This window comes from Talaromyces marneffei, chromosome 5 (genome assembly GCF_009556855.1).
Source record: "Talaromyces marneffei chromosome 5, complete sequence".
Classification (NCBI taxonomy): Eukaryota; Fungi; Ascomycota; class Eurotiomycetes; order Eurotiales; family Trichocomaceae; genus Talaromyces; species Talaromyces marneffei.
Window position 1 is genome coordinate 1,243,403 of NC_072352.1, and position 21,650 is coordinate 1,265,052.

The 21,650-nt window shown below is 46.3% G+C and overlaps 8 protein-coding genes across 8 annotated transcripts; 4 read left to right on the plus strand and 4 right to left on the minus strand.

The window, feature by feature from the left end:
• Positions 1-7,275: 7,275 nt before the first annotated feature.
• On the minus strand, positions 7,276-8,518 carry EYB26_006777 (uncharacterized protein; the record flags this gene model as incomplete). Its single annotated transcript, XM_054266050.1, has 2 exons — positions 7,276-8,261; positions 8,341-8,518. 2 exons carry the CDS (start codon positions 8,516-8,518, stop codon positions 7,276-7,278), a joined length of 1,164 nt encoding a protein of 387 aa, XP_054122025.1.
• A 1,080-nt stretch (positions 8,519-9,598) lies between these two features.
• EYB26_006778 (uncharacterized protein) lies at positions 9,599-10,208 on the minus strand (the record flags this gene model as incomplete). The annotated part of the gene is made up of 3 exons (XM_054266051.1): positions 9,599-9,992; positions 10,093-10,124; positions 10,185-10,208. The coding sequence occupies 3 exons, from the start codon at positions 10,206-10,208 to the stop codon at positions 9,599-9,601; spliced, it is 450 nt and encodes a 149-aa protein (XP_054122026.1).
• Positions 10,209-10,505: 297 nt separating this feature from the next.
• Positions 10,506-11,216, plus strand: EYB26_006779 (uncharacterized protein; the record flags this gene model as incomplete). Its single annotated transcript, XM_054266052.1, has 3 exons — positions 10,506-10,644; positions 10,712-10,768; positions 10,900-11,216. 3 exons carry the CDS (start codon positions 10,506-10,508, stop codon positions 11,214-11,216), a joined length of 513 nt encoding a protein of 170 aa, XP_054122027.1.
• A 226-nt stretch (positions 11,217-11,442) lies between these two features.
• Positions 11,443-13,905, minus strand: EYB26_006780 (uncharacterized protein; the record flags this gene model as incomplete). The annotated part of the gene is made up of 1 exon (XM_054266053.1): positions 11,443-13,905. The coding sequence occupies one exon, from the start codon at positions 13,903-13,905 to the stop codon at positions 11,443-11,445; it is 2,463 nt and encodes an 820-aa protein (XP_054122028.1).
• An 86-nt stretch (positions 13,906-13,991) lies between these two features.
• Positions 13,992-15,728, plus strand: EYB26_006781 (uncharacterized protein; the record flags this gene model as incomplete). Its single annotated transcript, XM_054266054.1, has 4 exons — positions 13,992-14,207; positions 14,261-14,359; positions 14,422-14,595; positions 14,655-15,728. 4 exons carry the CDS (start codon positions 13,992-13,994, stop codon positions 15,726-15,728), a joined length of 1,563 nt encoding a protein of 520 aa, XP_054122029.1.
• A 327-nt stretch (positions 15,729-16,055) lies between these two features.
• EYB26_006782 (uncharacterized protein) lies at positions 16,056-16,414 on the minus strand (the record flags this gene model as incomplete). The annotated part of the gene is made up of 2 exons (XM_054266055.1): positions 16,056-16,309; positions 16,381-16,414. The coding sequence occupies 2 exons, from the start codon at positions 16,412-16,414 to the stop codon at positions 16,056-16,058; spliced, it is 288 nt and encodes a 95-aa protein (XP_054122030.1).
• A 516-nt stretch (positions 16,415-16,930) lies between these two features.
• EYB26_006783 (uncharacterized protein) lies at positions 16,931-19,439 on the plus strand (the record flags this gene model as incomplete). The annotated part of the gene is made up of 2 exons (XM_054266056.1): positions 16,931-17,155; positions 17,223-19,439. 2 exons carry the CDS (start codon positions 16,931-16,933, stop codon positions 19,437-19,439), a joined length of 2,442 nt encoding a protein of 813 aa, XP_054122031.1.
• Positions 19,440-20,742: 1,303 nt separating this feature from the next.
• Positions 20,743-21,572, plus strand: EYB26_006784 (uncharacterized protein; the record flags this gene model as incomplete). Its single annotated transcript, XM_054266057.1, has 2 exons — positions 20,743-21,244; positions 21,316-21,572. The coding sequence occupies 2 exons, from the start codon at positions 20,743-20,745 to the stop codon at positions 21,570-21,572; spliced, it is 759 nt and encodes a 252-aa protein (XP_054122032.1).
• Positions 21,573-21,650: the final 78 nt, after the last annotated feature.

Genomic DNA, 21,650 nt, shown 5'->3' on the forward strand with positions numbered 1-21,650 from the left:
TGTCTACGAGCCATAGACAGTACTGGATTAAAAATGGAGATCAGGGATTATGCAACATGTATAGAACTATACGGAATGATGAACCGACCCAATGATGTTTTCTCTACAATCAGCACGAATATCGATTGACATGCCTAGGTATTCTCGCACTGTAGGAAGATATATAGCTGTAAGCTATGTGTCATAGTATTAAAGGAACATCGTTCTTCTCTCTTGAAATTAACCATTGCGATTTTCCCCGCCTCTAAAGTTGACACTGCGGGACGGCGCGCTGGAGACTGGAACAGGGATTGCAAACCATTTACTCTTTCAGTCTTGGTGCAAAAGTACAAGATGAGTTATACCAATTACTGGCTTCCAGAAGTTCCACGTTGCGTTTCATGTTGATCAGCAGTCATCTGCCAAGGTATCTACTAATGGAACGTAGAAGTTGATTGCTTTGTAGCTATCTAAGACTACTGTAGGACAAGCTTGACCGTTGAGTCATTCCAGCTTGTGACTGAGAGGTAAAAGATCATGTGTTGCTCAAACATGTAATTGGTGCAATCCCCGGCGATCAGTCATGTTCTTTATGTGCTTCTCGTATCCGTATTCCGAAGCATGGGCTTCCAATATCAACTGTCAATATCAACTGTTATCATGCAACCTGCCCTCATTAGAGGACTCCACAACCCTAAGACCAAACTCTATAGCGGGGTCTGTGGGCTGGCAGTCCCCCCGAGTTTCCGTACTTGCATGCATGGCCGTCAATCATTTTGCAGTCTGTATTACATACATGGACAGGATGCATTGAAGGTGCAAGGAGCTCTTGTCTGAGGCAAGTAGGTCCTAGCGGTCCCAGTCGCGACGCATGCTCCTTTCAGATGTCCCGTTCAATGATGGCTGAATTGAATGGTCCGGAATATCCCTGATAATTGCCAGACCCGCCAACTAAACCTAAGATGGTTTTATTGCTCTATACTGATTTCAAAACACGCTCAAGAGTACATTCAACGGAAATCTAAATAATAATGAAAAAAGGTATATGCCAAAAAAAAAATGGAGACCGACAGCATATATCAAAAAAAGGCAAAGAAGACCCAAAATCCATGTACCAATCTAATTTTAACCCTTGCTAAATGCCCAACCTGATTCCCGATGCATATTCATAACCCAGAAAACAAAGATCGTAATGATTGAAGCCAAATCACTCGAAAAAAGGATTTCATGACTTCAACGCCAACACAGATGACAGACGCCTATTTCGATGACGATTCTTTCATGGGGCCCATCATGACAGTGGTTTTTTCTGTCGCCGTCCATTTCAGTCTTGTGAAAATGCCCACTGGGATCACGGCATCCCGTAAAGACGTATATATTTTTGAACCAGTTGCACATCTTGTATGAGTTTCTTGGCGGTATTTCGATATTGGCATAACTACTTGCAGATGAGCAGAAGTATTGTTGGAGAGAATGGGGGGTTCCGAAACTTACATACTTTAGGTCCACAGCATTGATGAAGAGTGTATAAAATTGGTCAATTTCCCAGGTGTGGTATCGATTGTGTCCAATATCAAGACCGATCTCGTGAGTTTGTAAAATGTAGTTGTGGTGAAATTATCAGGCCATTTTCACTGAAGGCATGCACACAACACAACATACAACGGCAGCACAGCAAATCATGGTCAGTCGTTGAGATATTTTCCCCAGTCTAATGTATCAAACAGCTTCTAAAGTGGCGGCAGTTTCATAGATATAAGTCTTGAGAATTGTCCAGTCTGATGATGTCCAGGATGTTATTACTACCACTCGTGCCATGTAACAAGATAGTGTCAAATAGCGTCAAGCTAGCCTAGGTAAATAAAGCTCCTGGTAACATGGGTGCATACACTAAGGGGACTACCGGTAGTAGTAATTACTCCGTTTTAATTTGAAAGCAATATAATAATATGGAAACACCAATTGAAACGAGAATTTCATATCAGAAATCCGTTGTAATATATTGTAACGTTTCTCCCTACAATGCAATTCCGTAGACCCGGAACTATACCGGTACACCCCCATCTTCCCGCCATTTAGATCAAAGAATTATTCGTCAACGGCAGGACTTTAGGCTTTAGGTTATATTAGAAACATGAAGAAAAACGAGCGAAGCGGGAAAAAAAAGTGGTTATAGCCTAGGGAACATCCATGTACAGAACCATATTGATCTGCTACACCGGCATCCGGTTGAGTTCCCCTCTCTAGAACTCTTGGCTTACTCTAGGATACTTTTGTAGTTTGTACGGCATGCAGCTTCCGTTAAAAGCCCAGGTTTCATACTAAGACTCTTGAAGATCGACTAAAGCCCCTGCTTAGTTTACCTCCTCTTGTAAAAGTCACCCAGGTCTGGCTTTAAAAATATATAGACACGCACACACGTGGCGCTAAACAGGGGTTGTGAAACACGAGCAGCTGTTTTTCAACTGTTGATGTCGCCAGTTCGGTCCTGCTTTATACGTATTGATCATGACTGGCCTCGGAAAGAATCATAGGCCTAGAGCGTTCCTGGCTCTACCGGCGTACACCTTTGGGGGGGAAAATTTTTTTGTACGAAATATAACTCCTTGTCCGAGTTTAGGTGAAGCCACTAATCTGGAAAGTTTGCCAGGATTGAAGTGACTTGGTTTTGTGGCTGAACTCAAAATCAGACAAGACTCATGAGACAGGACAAAAATCCGAAGTTGAGACGCACTAGTAACTGAATCAACGTGGATCAGCCTTTAACATGATCGATCCACAATCACGACTGGACAGGATCATCATTGTGATGATCGGAAACATATTCAGCCTCCCGTTTTCAAGAGAAAGATACCACGGCCATTTGATCTAAAGTCGGCGCTTAATTTACGCCCCATATAGCTCGGTATGGAGTCTGCGAACGAGCCTAGAGTCTTAGACCGCCGGGGCCGAGTGAGGTATTTGGATGAGTGACGTCGCCCTGTCGATCATGATTCCCACTGCACTGCGACACCAAAAGCCATATAGGTTAACCGAATGGAAAATATTCTAAGGCAGAGAACTAGCACTAGAATTCATTTCAACCATCGCCCATTGAGCACGTCATGATAAGCTCCTCCACTTTGCTGCAGCTAGGTAGCTATCCAGTCTCTCAATTGGCGGCAGGGATTATCCTCATTGTAACATGGGGGAAAACGACGACACCGCATTGCGAACGGTCAGACAGTATCACGGAGGGTGTGACATATCTCCACAGTCATGCTGTAAACCGGTCTCAAAATTCAATATACCAGGCAGAAATAACTCTACAGCTACGTGCTTATCCATGGGCAGTGGTCTGACCATCTTGAGATAACATGTGAAAGTGGACATTAACAGGGTTGTGTCAACTGTCGACCAGCTATCCACCTAAAGAATGAAAAGAGGCCTCAATCGCTAAAAGAAGGCGAATTGTGCCGACTGGGTTTGCTCTCCACTGATCACTTATTGAAATCCAAGGGAAATGAAGCAATTGAGCGACGAGGCATCATCTAGAAACCCGCTCGCTTAAGCGGCACGGCATTTTATCTAGCCGATCCACTTCAAGACTTCCGCTCTAGTACTAGCACTTAAAGTCCATCATAATTCATAAATAAGGGTTGACAACCCTCGGTATTCGTAAAGTACCGAAACGGTCAAACATCAAGTGCTATAGGCCAAGGTTCGGCGGATTCCGCGCTGGTACCAGTCGAAAAAAGAAGGATGCATAGACGTATTAGCATATGCAGTCAATTTCTGCTAGTGCTTACTGCTTAGTGGTGTAGTAATCCTATAAAGCATTCTAACTAGACATGCAATTCATTATCCACTATTCTGTATGCGCTAAAGGGAATGACAAGGGACTTGGGCCTCTCCACAAGGGGAGTGAAAAAGAATTTCTGGAGTACGTACGGAGTAGAACGTACGTACTATCTTACTCCATGCTCCATGGAGTCTAGACCGATAAGGAATAGCATGACATCAAACAAAGAAAAACATTTTAGGGGAACGCTTTGAGGCCAGTATGTAACCTTCCGGGTAAACACGATGCAAGAGTCATACAATGAATCCGCAATATTTTTTTTATCTGAGCTCCAATCTCATCTAAACAAATCAAAAATACCTCCATTAAGCTCATTACATTGGTCGTTGAGAATATTGTTATGCAAAAAATTGAGCTCAGGCCCCCGGACTAATATACCAAGAGTCTAGCCCGTATTTACAATAATAATGAACATGCCATATATGCACATTCCTGGTATCTTATCAGCCTTTTTATAGTAACTATATAAAAACGGCTTACAAGTTCTCTTCGGGGACATTACGGATAAATCTGGAAAATGGGTATCTAAACTAATTCAGCGTGATTGACCTCGGGATTCAAAGCAATAGTATAAAACAATGCCGTATCGGATCCGTTGGACGCGCACTAGTCGCAAAATCATGTAATATACATAAATGAGCTTGGCTGAATGGCTGAGTCTAGAGCTTTCACAAGGTTACGTATCTGACTCGCTTGCAGCTCAGGAGAAGCACGAAGTTAGCTCTATTAGGTTTATATTTCAATATTTTTTGTCTGTTGAACAACACGTATCATTGCTTGATACTTTCTCGGCTTACTCCGTCCTTTCAAGCCATGGCTGGTTGTGGAGCCGAGGAGCGAGTTATACTTTCCGGAAAACTTTTCCAGCTTTTTCTACTAGAGAGTATACTTGGCATCAGGTTTTTTTCTAACTTCGTACCTATTATATTATCTGAAGGGATGATACTATAGAATTTCCAAATTGCCTAGAAGCCAATCAGCTAGTTTATTTAGCATTACCTCACTGTGAAGTATGAATATCACCAAATTTCTGATTCTGAAAATCGCAAATCCGTGACTATCCGGGTATAGCTGGGGTCAAGATGTATCACCAATAGCCTCACTTTGATTGGCGGCACAGATCCCGACGCTCGCCTCTACATGGAATCTGCTGCCTAGGTACGTCGGTTGATGCCAGTTTATCTAGTAGAAACGCAATAGAAATGTCTTGCATCGGGATGTGAGCCTTTGACGCGCCATAAATGCCATAGCATGAGCACAACGGAGTGGAAACTACGTACAGCTACTACTGTGGTATGTATGTAATTTAGGTCGTCCAGATAAGGCTCGGCCCGTTCCCTTACATCACTGCCGCGAGGCTTCCACAAAAGCAGTACCATCTCAAGTCTTGCCTCATTTGAAGCAGGATAACTCGATTTTCCTATCTTTTGTTCGCTCGTGCTTATTTACGATAGCTTGCCATCGGGAAAATATAATGTCTTAGTGAAACCGCTGAAATTGATATGAGTTAGAGTTCGGGTTGTGTGCTCCGTTTTTCTTAACTTAGTGGATGGCGTCTACTCATAAGAATACCCTGAGACATGTTTCAATTTATGAAGTGCTCCGTGTTATCTTTGATGTCTGAAACTCCCTTATACACGTAATGTCCAAGTCGCATATGGAGACAAGTTCCCTCGAACTATACGAAGTTGGAACCTCGGGGGAGCATTGAAAGCAGATGAAACCAGACTCCACTTATTCACGTTTCTTCACACGAGGTTCCTTCATGAAGATATGAACTAAAGCTGATGGATCCTGGACATGTTCAAACCTAAGGCATTATTGTGGGTAAATGGGTCTTGAAGGCTGAAGATGATAAATTCACGCTATACTCTATCCAGACAGATATCTATCCTCCATTATTAGGGCTTAACACAATCAAATTCTATGGTTCAAGAAAGTTCAATAGGTAGCATTTGCCTCATTACTCGGATACGAATGTAGTTTTGCAAAGGAATAGGACTGGCTCTTCTCCAATAGCCCGTGGAAATTACATTCTATATTTTCTACTATTGATGTTTGATGCGATATTACGTCTTAGCATGCGTATGTATGGAGCACTTGGCAGGTTAGTCTGAGACGGTCAACGATGTGCAGTCATCCGCAGAAGCTTAATTTGAGTGGAGACCTTTGCTGTTCTCCTTTGCCGGTCGGCTCGGATATATTCCGTCGGTGTAATGGACCTATCCAACGACCTGGTACAAGTGACTCCGTATCAGTAATCTTACGTCGTAGAATGATACGGACTCTAACGCCCGAGTACGAGTGGATAGTTAGTGGGCTAGTAATACGAGTGCAGTTCCCGAGGCACGACCGTTGGCGTCTTTCAGATTTCCAGCAGGACCCGGACTTTTGCCTAGATAGGGAATCTTTTGACAACGTTTATCAGCCCATACATTTCCGAACGTTCTAGTTTCCGCCTTTTATGGCGCATATGTATATCAGAAACAAGGGTCGTATTTTTCTGAACTTTTGAGATCCTTGTCACGAACATGGATGATCGACAGGGCCGAAAACCTAGATGTTATCAGAACTAGTTAACTACATAATGAGACCACTCGGAAGATGTCTGGCCGGTCAAGTAGAGTAATTCTCCCCCTTAACACCTATGTACTATAACACGCTAAGTGATGGCGACGACTTAAGACTCTTCTCTCTTACATTACTATCGACCAAAAGTTGCATGCAGTCTTTGCATTCCTTTTGAACCTGAAAGTCTGACCGCTATGTCTGCAATGGAATAATCTTTAGGACGGTTCTTGCGTATACGAATAAATTAATTCACTATGTTCTTGTCGAGCCGAGTTGAATCAACTTTCTACGAATTTTTTACAACAAACATGCTGATCAAGATTTCTTAAACGCTAAGCAAGTGTACTTGGCATCTATATCTACGGCGCCTTATCGGCCTTGGAAACGAGCCACACGCATACAAATGTTTCCTCATGAGCAACTCATATCCCTGCGGGATCTTGAGCGTTGTCTCGAATAGGCACCTCTGTACAGTTGGGATAGCTGATCACCAGTGATGTATCTCGCAATTCAGCGCAGTATGCTGGGATTTTTGTATGTCTTAATCCTGTCACCTTGGTGCTTGCATTTGATTTTCAGATGGACTTTGAAATAGTCTGCCTCCTGCGCTGTTGATTGTTGGAATATGGGCGCATCCTTCAGGGAAAGTACAGATAATGCCGACAGGCTAGCCCTATATAAACATCGGGTTTTTGTTTCCGAGAGGTATGTGTATGTAACATGACCGAGAGATGTTGTAAAGCCATTGGAAAGCGTTTAATCTGCTCTTACTTGTCAATCGAGTATATGTGCCTGGGCACACTCTCAGTTCTCGAATCATCATAACTTAATCTCAAACAATGCTGTACAAATAATACATTAATCTCATGTCTAATTACTAAGTATCAACGTATAATCAATCCGTTCAACAACGAGCTTCGTGCACGCCCTACTCGACTCAATGATTCCAGATCTACTTCATCCCCAGGATGCTGTCGAAATATGGGCGCCGTAGAAACAGTCGCAATTGACGATGCTGTCTGCCTATTCTTCTTCCTTCTGCCTTGATATTGTATGTATGATTCATACGTGTCCATGCTCCCCCTGCTTCTTCGAGATGAAGGAGGATGAATGGCTTGTTTCGGTTTGTGTGGGAGCTGAATATCGAACTCAAAATAAGCCAGGTTCGGATCTAGGTCCGCTGGTGGCTTAGATGGGTTTTTGTCATCATTGATGAAATTTCTATCTGCTACGAGAGGCTGGCTAAGTGTTGGCGTTCTCTCGTGGTGTGTGCTGTTACCCCTTTTCTGATAAATGGATCCCCTGGAAGAACGATCTCTGTAGCTCATCAAGTCGCTCGAGAATTGTGACTCTGGGTAGGACTGTGATTGAACCCGATAGCTGTCTTGGTCCAAGTGTTTGCGGTAGTAATGGTAGTAGTAAGATGGAATCGTGACCCTTGACGTTCTGGCTGTTGCAGGTCTGCCAGCCGTTTCAACATCAAGCTGCCGATCCAAATTGTTTGGAGTGAGTGTCAACCAAGATGACTCTGGGAACTTGGCCCTATATTTCTGCGGTAAACCAGGGCGAGTCTTCGGATCAGTAACTGTATTGACTTCGCTGATGGTTGATGAGCGGGCAGACTTGAGGTTTGGGCGATATACATGAACAGGCGACCATTGTTGTTGTTCTGGTTGTAATGCAGAAAATTCGGTTGATGCGGAGATGCGGATCATCTCTTTTATCCCATGTGACTTTCGTCTCTGGAGCTTCTCCGTTCTAAGTTTTTTATTTATATTGACTTTTGGGAAGCACCAATTTCGCGTTTGGGACCCGGGTCGTCTCCGCAGGTAGAGTAACACGAATACAAATGCGCCTATAAATGCAAAAACTAATATCGACAAGCGCGAGCATAAAATCAGTATGCCGATATATCAATCATTCAAGAAGTTGATGAAAGTGTAACTTACCGACAACACCGACAATCACGCCCGTCTCGTAGCCATGTTCAGGGTCATCGTTGCCGCGGGCTTCAATATATTCATATGAGCCGGCAACCGTCGTGTCCAGCACGTTGTCAGAGCGAGAGAACCGATTATTTACCAGAAATTCAGTTATTCGCAAATTCGACTTTGGAATCTTTCCCATAATGGACCTTGTAGGTGGGTGGAGATAATGATGCGATATGAGTAGCTTGTCGTGTGTCTCGTGAGATATTCGGAGCAGGTAAGACTATAAAAGAAGGAAGAGGAAGGCGACTTTGAGAAGGGTAGTAAGATGCCTATTATCAGCCCTGAATGTGATCCTTGTGGACCAAGGGGCCTCCTTTCCTACAGCACTGTTACTTGGAGAAAATCTTTGGGCTGTGATGTGGCACGAGACACCTCATATCGTTCGCTGTTGAAAGCATTACAGAACCTGCGAGGTGGCGCAGAGTAAGCATTGTTAAGCAACATGGTGTTGGAGGAAGTTCGTGATGAGACAATGCCGGTCCCATGTATATCGTTAGGGTTAGAAATGTGAAACCCGAAGCGGCGGTGGGAGTAGTCTCACCATGTGTTCCCATACACGAATCGTCTTGTCTATGACGGTTATCTAATCATCCACTAGTTAACTAACTAGTTAACTAGTTAGTTATACGTTAGAATACTTTCTTACTCATAATAACACTCAATACACGATTCGCAAAATGGGAAATAAATAGTGATTGCCTATCCAATTCAAGAGTTGCCCGAAATCCCGAATACATTCATCGGAGTTGGGAGCCTTATCCACCATCAGTCATGCATGAAAACGTCCAAGAGGCCCAGCCTCATGAGGCGCTATTTTATTGAACTGACAAGTCTAAGGCTTGCGACTCCTATCTTACCTTCCCATGACTCAATCGGGAGGTTTTGAGTAACGAACTTACTCGCGACAGGAACAGCGCGACTGTGGCGCATGTGTTAGATACAGTACCAGGAGAACAATTAGTATTGAAGGTGACTCTAATAATTCAGTAGTGAAAATCAATCTTTCCCATGGGTATGCGCCATAAATGCTACCAAAAATAAAAATACATTGGGTACGAGTACCCCAAAGCTAGAATGTCTTGCAATGGCGCATAAGCAGGCCACTCTCGGAACACATAGCCTCTCAGCGCCCGATTTAGATCTTGTTGCCATGGGCTGATATTGTCGCATTCAAGAAATTCCCTCCTTTCCTTCCATCCAATCCGAGACACCGGGCTTAATAAGTTGCGGGCGTCGATCGAATAGCCGCATTAAAGCTAGAACTCTCACTCGCACTCGATCGAGGGCCTGCTCTACTACCAATAGAATCCGAAACAAGCGTCTTTGAAGGATTCCAATTAACATGACCGGGCACATCATTAATCTCTTCCAGCTTATCGCCGACTTTGACAACTGAGAATCGAATCATTCGAGGGTCGAGGGATAATGTTCGGCGGACGGCGGATTGCACAGGTCCTGAGGCATCGAAGCGCATGATGAAGTGCCAGCCTTCAGAGTATCGAGCTTGATGTTTTGTGGTGGGTTTGGGGAGAGTGAAGGTTCCCCAGTTTGTGTAGCCGCGGACTACGCCGCCTGAGCGGAGGACTTGGACACCGGCATTTTTGGCGATTCTAGTTGAATGGAACGTGAGATTAGTATTGCTGAGGACGTAGGTAGAGATTTATAGGTTGAAGATGGTTGCGCTGATGAATTGGTGATGGGTTGACATACTCCTTCACCTCCTTAAGACTGCCCGGTCGGACCTGTGAAATAGTCAGCACGCGAATGCTAGTAAGGCAACAAGAAGAGGAGAGGGAACATACAATGGCAATTAATTCGTATAACATTGTGTTGACTCGGATGAGACGTCAGGCGCGCGCTGCAATATGTAGTTGACACTATTCCAATTTTTTCCGGCTGTCAACGTTTGCGGAGACCGAAGTCGCGCCAAGACTTGCTTATCGGCTGGTTGGTTGATAAGATTAGACGGCAAAGCTGTCATAGCTCTCTCTCTCCGGAACGAAACTATATCTTCCTTCCCATCATCCATTCCACCTTTTTTTCATTTTCTTCCCACAACTCTCCCCTCTTCCTCTGACTCCCTCGTTTTTTCTGTCTTTGATACCAATCGACATACACGCATCATGTCTCTCGCCGCCGTCACTCGCCCATTGGCATCTCGCATGCTCTGCCAACGTCTCCCAGTGTCCGTTGCTGCTCGCCGGACCCTTCCCGCTTTCCCGCGGGGAACATCCATGAGGAATTTTTCGAGAAGTTCGCAGCGTAGGTGCCAATTGTGCTCAATCAGAGCAAAAAGAAATAGAATTGCCATGCTAATTGTTGATTATAGTCGAGGTTAAGAAATACACTGAATCCCACGAGTGGGTTGAGCTTGACGGCAACATCGGTAAGTCCAACATACTTCCAGTGCGACGACATGCCGAATCCCATTGCACAATACCCTCAATTTGTCTCCTTTTCCACTCTGGCAAGAATGAAATATCCTTTCCCTCGGAGTCTAATAATTTAAACTTCCAGCAACAATCGGCATCACCGACTACGCCGCCAAAGCCCTCGGTGACGTCGTATACGTCGAACTCCCTACCGCCGATCTCGAGATCGCAGCCGGCGAACCCGTCGGCGCCGTCGAATCTGTAAAGTCTGCCTCTGATGTTCTGTCGCCCGTCTCCGGAAAAGTGATTGACGGAAATGCTGTGTTGGGTGACAAGCCCAAGGCTATCAATGAGAGCCCTGAGGGTGATGGATGGATTGCCAAGATTGAGATTACTGATCCCAGTGAATTGGAGAGTTTGATGGATGAGGAGACGTATTTGGAGTCTGTTGAGGATCATTAGATATCGACTGTCTTTGTTGTTTTGATAGTTATCATAAGAGCCTTTGGAGGTTGTGTTGTTGTCATGATCTGGTAGAGCGTTGCTTAGACTCAATTGAATTTTCCAGCCAATATTCCATCATTAATAAATAGCGAGCTCATATACAAATGGATAGGATTCATGTAAATAACTTTCTATCTATAATCAAGACAGGATATATACACCCAATGTCCAGTAAGTAGTCTATCTACACAGGCGGAATCGATTCACGACAAATCGGACACTGCAACCTCAACCTCATCCAACTCTCCAAACACGTGCTATGGAAAATATGTCGACAAGGCGTCACCATATATGCTCTTCGACCCAAAATACTACTTGCGCCATCCGCCATACTCGATGTGCCGACACCATGTGGAGAGACAATGATGGGTACTTCGATGTCTTGCATGCATATAGCACAGTCAAAGATTTTCTTCTTCTTGTCCTTCGGTCGTGATCCCCTGTCTAACTGGGCACGACTGCTTCCTGCTGCACTGCTTGGTATAGCATCTCTTTCCTCGGCGCGGAGGTAGCCGATAGGTAATGTAGTACCAGACTCTAAGTCGTCGCCAGTTCCAGATCCAGAGGTGTCATGTATGACGGGGTGGTAGTCATATGCTGGAGGAGCCCAGCCATTGGGAACAAAGAATCGAGGGCCGAGAATATCTTGACTGGCAAGAATCCAGGCTTGGATCCAGACCCAGCCGATCATCACTAAGGCTGTTGTCGTGTCGGTACGGATGAATAGAACGTTGCCTTCTGCAGTGAGAAAGTAAACGAACGGAAAGACGCGGAGGATGCTCTCTCCCACAACAAATTCCCATGTCAGTGCTTTGCGACAATTACGCATAATGTTTCGGTAAATCTGCGGTGTCCAGAACGATAGATAGATAAAGCTGAGAATTTTGGCATATATCGCTCCGACTTTAACTGGGAATAGAAAAGACCATAGTGTGACGATGCTCAAACAGCCTAGAGCAAAGTAGAACCGTGCATACATAGTTCCGACGTCTGCTCCTATCTCTGATTGCGAAGGCATAGTATTGCCGGTTTGTGTAGGTACAGGGGTAGTCGTGGCAGCTGTGGGGGTAGGTGTGGTTGCGGCAGGTCCAGTTTGATCTGGGGGCAGGACAACGGGAGTCGCGCCCGAACTTACAGCTGCAGCCGCAGTAACAGGCGGAGGTAGGGTTTCTTGATTGGCAGTTGTATCGGGTTGACGATCCTGGTTTCGTCGTTCGGGTACCTGTACTGCCCAGACTTCCATCATAAATCTCATGCCTATGTAAGAGACTGAGAGGAACACGAGGAAAGCAGCCGCTGATATATCGATAAAAGACGTGTCCGCGAATAGAGATAACAATGTCATCGTCATGACCATTGCATCACCCATTGCCATCAGCGCAATGGAATAGAAACTGATACGGCTTCTAGTGGAAGGTGTACATGCTTCTTTTATCTGCCGCATCAACAAATACAATTGTCCCGTCATGATTGCACCTAGTGAGTATATGGTTCGTGATGCGAACTTTCGATACTCTTCTTGTTTCGGCCCGACGACGTATAGGCCCTCAGATGGAGGGAAATCCGGTGCGCCTTTTGACTCCAGCAGTATTCCACAGTCCGGAGAGAACACGACAAAGGACATTTCAATCATTGGTGGAGGGGGGATTGGTATTCCCAGTGGGAACCTGAGTTCCTGCTCGATCTGATCTAATATTGTACGATCCGGGTTGCTGCCGCCAATGTTGACTGGACGTTGTTGTATGTACATTATGTACTCGCATTTCGCAGTTGCGAAGGCCGCGGGATGGGCTCCTCTGGGGAACGAGGACCATGGAAAGAAAGTGGTTTCATATCTCCGTCTCCTAGCAATGTTATCCGAAAGCACTTGCACCATTGCATCGTGAGAAATGTTGAATGTGTCGTGCGAAAGTGCCAAATGAGGCAAGGACAAAAGGCCGTCATATTTTTCGCTCGTAGTCGTTAATATAATTGCGCCTTGGTCGGGGAAATGCAACCCATACGTCGACATATACCATGTGCTGCCCCAGGAATCATCGGTCTCGATTGCTAGATCTGCACGAATTTGCCGCACTGGCGTTCCGGCCTGTTCAATCTTCTGTTCATCGGTACTTACAAAATCAACGTATATTCGTCCAGTATCCCCTGTGATATTTAGACCAAAATCTTGGGTAATAAAATCATTTTCTTGCATCAAGGCAGTCGTATTTAGATGTGGCGCATGAGGTAACGTATGCCTAATCCAATCTCCCCGAAGCTTTCCCGTAACGTTGTGATACACCGGTAGCGATAATGACGATAGGTTAACGGATGGTGCTTGGTTTGGCAACCCCAATTCCGGCGGGCTCTGAAGTCCTCCACTCTCTAGAGCAAGTTGGATATTCCGTCTTGCTCTTTGCTGTGCTTGTGGTAACAAGTCCCAGGAGTAACTGTCATTCTGCCTCAACCCTGGTATCGGAAGCCATCTATCTGCTGGAGGACTAAAATCGCCGTATACAGAGTTGTTCAGCAACTTGATCGCATTTTCCTCGTGGGCAAGCCGTCTTTCACGTTCGCCGGTCTGATCAATCAATGGACCACGGGACGATGAGCTGAGCAGGATGTAGACCGCAACAACGAAAAAGAAGAAGCCCCCGCGGTTATCCATTCAGGCCAGCTGAAGGTGTCATCTCACCACAGGTTGGCAACAATAGATTCTCCTAAAAGCGATAAGTAAACGTCGAAAGTACGAACATGGTGGTTCCAATCCCAGTGTTGATGGTTGTTGGAAGGATGACGAATGCGGAGGCTCCAAGGTTGCTCTTAGGTAAGGAGGGCGGAGTAGCGCCGCTGCAAGCCTTAGGGGTCATTCTTATCATCTTGGGGTTGCCGAGCTCCGCTTCGCCTTCTCCATCCAACCTGAATTCCACTCGCTCTCATCCCTCGGCCAATGAAGTGAACATCCAGACAGTAAGTGTCAATCGCGAGGCTAGTATTTAGCAGATCACTAATTGTTACTGCAGAATGTCTTGACCTTGAGGCCATGGCGTCAAATTCAACTCTTCCTATTCCTCTACCTCCCCAAACCCCCTCACCTCCGCTGGACAGTCACGATCAGCATAGTCTGGCTCCGGAGCCACAATACGATCCAAAAGCGCTCTCGCCCATGCACGGAATTATGCAGAGCGAACGATTGAAAGTGGATATGGCCAATATGGGACCGACGAGCCCGACAAGCCCGTCTTTCGGCTCGTTCTCGAAACATGCATCCAATACAAATGCTGGGTCGGGGACTGTTGAGCCCAATCCGTTCAACTTTCAGCCTATGGCACTGGCAAAATCGCCAGTTTTGAAATCGGTATGGCTTTGCGCAAGGCTCATGAAGGGATCATAGAAGCTAATTGAAATGTTGGGTAGAATATCGGTCAGCGACGTGGTCACAAATACAAGCATAGTAGCATTTCGCATCAGATCTTTCTGGAACCACCACCTCGAGCTCCCCTAGCATTGCCCGCATCTTTACCGATACCAACGCTCAAAGAATGTCGAAGCAGCATGTCCAAGGATCAGAAAACGAGGTTTTGGTGGAGCGTATGCCATATGTTGATTGCTGGATATACATTATGGTCGGCACATGGCTCTCTTGCTATGACGGCACTTTCACATCTTATATTGTTCGACTCTCTTGGTGCGTTGCTTTGTGTTATAGTGGATGTTCTGGGAAACTTCGAGGTGTGGAAACGGTCCAGCGTTCGTCATCCATTTGGACTGGAGCGAGCAGAAGTGCTGGCCGGTTTTGCTGCATCTGTCTTGCTTGTATTCATGGGCATGGATCTGATTTCTCATAACCTACAACATTGGCTTGAAGCTTCCCCGGGCCATCAACCGCATCATTCGCATGAACACGACCGGGTGTCAGCTGGGTCGGTGGACCTCACAGCGGTTCTCGCGATCGGCTCAACTTTAGTTTCTGCCATTGGGCTGAAGAATCATGCGCGTATCGGCAAATCAATGCGGTTCGCATACATCGAATCTCTTCCGTCTGTCCTTAGCAATCCATCCCACTTTCTCACGCTTTCATGTTCTACCCTGCTGCTACTTTTGCCTTTACTCTCTGTTTCACTTTACAATTGGTTAGACAAGGTATTGTCTCTGTCTATGGCTATATCTATGTGCGTCCTCGGCTCACGTATTGTGAAGACCTTGGGGTCCATGTTGCTCATGTCCTTCTCTGGCAATGGCGTCAGTGATGTGATGCGAGATATTCAAGCCGACCCTGCTGTTACAGCAATTGATGATGCTAGGTTCTGGCAAGTCCATTACGGATTATGCATGGCAAATCTGAAGCTGAGGGTTACTGGTACTGAGGAAACATTGATCAAGCTTCGTGAGAAAATCACAAGCTTGATCAGAAATCGACTAGGCGGGGGATATGGATCGGGTGGTCAGAAGTGGGAAGTGACTCTACAGTTTGCTGTAGATAGACCGTAATTTTAATTGTTAATATTTGTACATATCAATTTTCTGCTCCTCGTCTGTGATATAATGTTGTAGTTATACCGTTAGACGAACGATTTTATGCATATGACTGCGATATAGAAACTTTCATTGCTAGGCAAAAGTAGCATGTACACTTCAACAAATGGAATTGTGTGCTAATATTGAAATACATGAATCTATCAATCCGCTTATCTGGAACAACGCTTTGCAGCGGACTCGTGGTACAAGTCAGGACAGGGACATATCACCATCCCCGACCTTATTTTTCACATCTCCTTCAAATTCTCTCTCACAATGCCGCAAGGAAGAGATCACTTTTTAAGAAGTCGCAGCCAAAATACCCGCCTCCTCCGTCCGCGAAATCAGACCTTCCCGCTCATCCCGTCGTCGACGCTTCTCGAGAATAGCCTCTCGTCGTTGGGCGAGAATCTTGGTCTGTCTGTTCTCAACACCTTGTAACCAATAACCGAAACTTCCACCGACACCAGCGAAGAGGGGGTAGACCCAAAGGGATTCTTTGCCCAGGAGAGGGCGCATTTCGATTCCGAGTTGCCAAAGACGGACGGCGATGCCTGCGGGGACGGGTCGTATTAGTCATTGAGAATTCTCACGAGACGAGCAATAGACAAGCAACAGAACGTACCGAAGCCGCTCCAGAAGAGAACTTTGTGAACCATTGTGTTATATTATCAAGATGCGTGCGACGATGCGCGATAAACGACCGGAAACCCGGGTCTATGGAAAGACGTTTTCGATTGTCGGATAGACGTCGAAAGGAAGGAAAATCGGGCAATTGTATTCAAGGCTCCCGAGACACAGTTCAATCGTTACTATGAGTGTCTACTCGGTGTTTTAGTAGACTCGAGGTGCTGTTTGTTCGATTGGAATTGTCAGGAGCCGAGAGTTGAAGTTCTTGAGCAGGTTCACCCGGAGTCATAGAATCGGCCCCGTCGTTGGTGGTGTCGATCCATTGGCCAATCATACGCGCGTTATTTATCGTTCCGCCTACGGCACCTTTTCTGCCGGATATATTCTTGAAGGAGCTTCATTTCTTTCATCTTCCTGTAAACGACTTGTTTTCCATATACTGCTCGGACAATTGATAATGCATGACTTTCATCCGTGACAAAGTTATCCTTGTGCTCATTTGAAGGCTGCTATAAAAGTCTCGTGCTGGACACGATTCTTTCAAAATGGCAGACTCCAAGATGGTGAATGGAGAATCAACTCCTTCAGACGATAAACAGTCGCAAGAGACAGCAAAAGTCGACCTGCTTCGGCCCAAAAAGTACAAGACTTCAGAATTACCTCTCACGCAAGATCAACAAACTGCGATCCAAAGCCTGCTCGTCGCATTTAAGAAGAAAGGAGGTTTTGATAATTATCGGAAGAAGATCTGGGCAGATTTTGATAATTCGGTACGTTCTTCCACCCATAAGCGAGTCAAGTAATTTGTGCAGATCTAATAGTCGAATACCTGGATAGGAATTGAAAGCCAAATTCACAAATGCTCTACAAGAACTTGCCGAAAAAGAAATCGAAAGAGAGCCCGCCCATCTATCGCGTGACAGGGGTAAAGCGGCGACGCTGATCGAAGGTGCAGTCGACCGTAGTGATATATACAAGAATACCGAGCATGACCTGGAAAGCTTCATGACCCAGCATCTCGAGACCATGTTAAAATCCATCCGAGAGATTAGACGGAAGGAAGCTGGCGAGGAGGTTGCGCTGAAAGAGGAGATCGCAGGCAACAAAACAGAAGAGGACTACGATCGCTGGCGCAACGAGAGAAGAGCAGCACGTGAAAAGATTCATCAAGCCGAACTTGCGGAACAAGCTCGTATCGATGCAGAAAGAGAGAAAGCTAGACAAGAAGAAGCTCGGAAACGACGAGAGATTGAACGAAAGCGGGAAGAAGAGCAGAGGGAGCGGGATGAAAAAAGGCGAGCGGAACAACGTGCTCTTGACGAACAACGAGAAAAGGAAAGACAAGAGCGATATGAGCGGAGAAGAAGAGAGGATTCCCGCGACAGATATCGAAGCTATAACCTTCCTCGAGGCTACGACCGTTACGAAGGTACTAGCATGTCAGCATCTCGGTATAGAGATCATGATCGACGGACGAGATCCCGAACGGGCACGCCCAAGGCTGCTACTCCCCCGCCACCTCCCCCAGTCGATGATAAGAGCTTGGAGGAGGCGGCCTTGCAATTACTCCTCAAAGAAGGCGAAGAGCTAGCAGCAAAAGCAAAGCAGAAGCCAGAATTTGATTTCGAAGAGGCTGAAGCCATTGAAAGCGGCCGTAAGCCTTCTGCGCGCCCAAAGTCTGTCACAGAATCCCGCTTCCCGGCTACAGGAACCCGAGATTCGTCTCGTGATAGAAGACGAAAGAGCCGCACTCGTTCGCGCACGAGGCGATCTTCACGGTACGAAACTGAAGGCAGGAATAAGTCCAGAGATGGGTCTATTAGACTTCGGGATCGGGAGGATGATAGGCATTCTGTGCGCAGTCACAGAGATGAGCGGAGAGACAGAGCGGCAAGGCAGAGTCGTAGTCGGTCCAAGGCTCGCAATGACCGGGAACGTGATAGGGATGACCGGAGTCACAGGGCCAGCAGACGCAGCCGCACCAGATCGAAAACTCGAGATAGAGAGCGCGACAGGGTTGACAGCCGCGATAGACGCGAACGAGACCGTGATCGTGAACGTGATCGGGACCGCGATAGGGACCGCGATAGGGAGCGAGACAGAGACCGCGACCGTGACAGAGAAAGAGATCGGGACAGGGATCGTGACCGTGATAGAGTTGATCGAGATCGTGAAAGGGATCGCGACCGTGACCGTGATAGAGACAGAGATAGGGACCGTGACAACTTCCTTGATCGCGGGTATGATCGATATACTGGTCGCGATATGGATCGCAGTCGCGAGCGAGAGCAGGCACGAAAACGGTCTGCAGAAAGGGACAGAGATCGTAGCAGAGACAAAGACAAAAACCGAGACAGACCACGAGATAGGGATGATCGCCCGCGGTCAAGATCTCGCCACCGTCGCTCTCCTTCTCGTACAGACCGGTCTCGTACACGCCATCGTCGAGATCGATCAGGTTCTCGCACTTCTACTCGCCGAAGATCACGCACTCCAGACCAATTGGACATTGATCGGTATGTCCCAGTCACCAGCAACCGCAGCCGATCCCCTCGTCGTCGGATGCGCTCTCCTGAACGAGAAAGAGACAGGGAAAGAGACAGACCACGTGATCAAGAATGGAACAGAGAACCTCGTGGTGACAGATACATCCCTGGGGTTACTACAGGAGACCGAGATACAGAAGGGGATAAATCAGGAAATCGGGATCGTGACCGGAACAAAGACGGCGATAATAGTCATGATAAAGATGGTGCTAGAGATCATGATAGAGACCGCGACCACGACCGTGACCGCAATAGAGACACTGATAAGGATCGAACGAGAGACGAAGATAGAGAGCGCGACCGACCTCGAGCTCGTGATGTAGATGACCGGGACGATCGGGCCAGAGATCGCGATCGTGACAGGGACAGGGACCGTGATCGTGACCGGGATAGAGACAGGGACAGGGACAGGGAAAGAGATAGGGAACGAGAACGGGAACGAGGCCGAGATCGAGATCGAAGTCGCGACAGAAGAGACCGTGACAGAAGAGATCGATCGAGGCGATAGGCGAATCAGTTATAGCAGAAGTCATAGCCGATGATCCAGGCTTTATTTTCATGGCGAAGTCCCGCAAAGAAAGGCTCTATCTTGCTGTCAACCTTTATATACTTATTGCCCATGCCTGGACGTCAGTCATGGCACATGTACAATAACATTTTAATCGAGTCAAGTTGTCCATCTAGCTAGGTAGTTACAATCTATCCTGACCATATGTAGGAAGGAATGCAGGTATCTATAACATCCCTATGCAAATATTTGCCCGCCGGCTTGACTTGCATGGTGGAGGGAAACAGCTCCGAGTATTCCTACCGTAACCTCTAATGACACTCAGGTACTTCCAGCACCAAGAAGCATGAATGCTGCACCTGAAAAGGGGGCATTAGATCCTTGTTAAGAGGCGAGAAAGTATAGTTTAGCGACAGTCCAAACTCTTTCAACCCTCCTTATCTTCCACATAGTCGTATTTATTCCAAACAGAGTCAATCACTCATATACCACTCTAAGTAAGGTCCGCCGTCGAACCCACTACACCGAGACATGAAACATATAGCACTAATGAGATCCACTAGTGTCTTCTCTGTTAAGCTTTGGGCGTCATGCATTGATGAAGAAATGCATGGGGAAGCCTCCCCATTGGGCGGTGACTCCCTACAGGTCAGCGGCTAAAATAAGCCCTGGCTGTTTCAAGTCTTGGTGTTCATTCCCATATATCTGAGTATGCCACGGTCTTCGAAATTTGCTTTATCTTCCTAGTCAGCGGTTCCTTTGTTTACGAGTTTTCAGGCATGAATGTCTAGATTACCTAGCTAAAAGAGTCTTCAAGTCGAAAACGGCGGCGTTTGTTGAGTCTCAGTCCTAGGTCAACCAACCCTAACACTTCCAGAGTGAGACAAAGGAGCTTTGTGGACCTCTGCTGATCTGACGAAGGTTGAGGTTTGGGCGGTTAACTATCGCCAAAGGTATGACTACATGTTATTTGTATAGGCCTCTTTGTTTATTATTGCTTTATACGTTAAATGGTATTGTTTCTGATGCCGGCTGTATGCTCATGGCTATGTCTGAAATGAGTCAATCTTGACTTCGGGGTAGCGATTCAGCCTGATAAATAAGTTGACTGTTTATCTTCGTTTTCTTTTCGCGTTGTTTTCTATCTCTGTAGTCTCGTTACTGATAACTTAACAGGTGTACATATTTGAGGCATCTAGCTGCTGGGTGAACAGGGTCAAGATATCTCATCTTCTTCCTCAAATCACACTGCGGATATATACTCTGTTCCAAAAGACTATTCAAGTCTCGCTTGGTTGTCGTCATGTCTGGACCAAGAATACAACTCAACAATGACCCAAACGAACTTCAACCCCCGGGGGAATCAACACCAAATACTCGCAAGACACTACACCAAAACATATTTGGCAAATTACGCCCGGTCCCACTCCAATATCACTGGACAGTTTGGTTTGACAGGCACAACAATCCGGCCAGCAACGCCACCTGCACCAGTCCAAGTAGCGACAGCAGCAGCAACACACAATCACAAGAACAGTATACCTCACGTCTCACGATCCTATACGAGGACATCGCCGACATCGCCAGTTTTTATCGAGTATACAACAACTACCCCTGGGACAAGATCCGTTTTCGTGATACAGTACACATATTCCGTAAGGGTGTAAAGCCGGTATGGGAAGACCCCGAGAATATGCAGGGTGGATGCTGGACGTTCCGCGTACCGAAAGCCAAGGGACAGGAATTTTTCCACGAGATTGCTATTTTGGTGATGGGGAATGAGTTGCAGGCTGCTGTGGAGAGTGGTATGTTTTCAACCCCCCTCCCCCTCCTTTGTTTTGCCTCTGGTAGGAACTGATATTCGAGTAATAAATAGAGCACGACCATGTCCTTGGAGTTAGTATCTCGGTTCGGTTTAATACGCATTTGATATCTGTCTGGAATAAGCTTGGTTCCAATGAGCGTTCAGTCAAGATACTTGAGCAAACTATCATTGATCGACTGTCGCCGGAGTTGAGACCTGCTGATAATAAGAGCTATGTCTCGTCTTCTTCCTATTTTTACAAGAGGCATGCGGATCACGACGGGTTTCAGGAGGCGGTTGAAAGGGTGAAGGGCTCTGAAGAGGAGTGAATTGTTTTGATGCGAGAGGATGATCAGCATTCTATGCTTCAAGAAGCGAGTATATTTTTTTTTTCCTTTGTTCATACA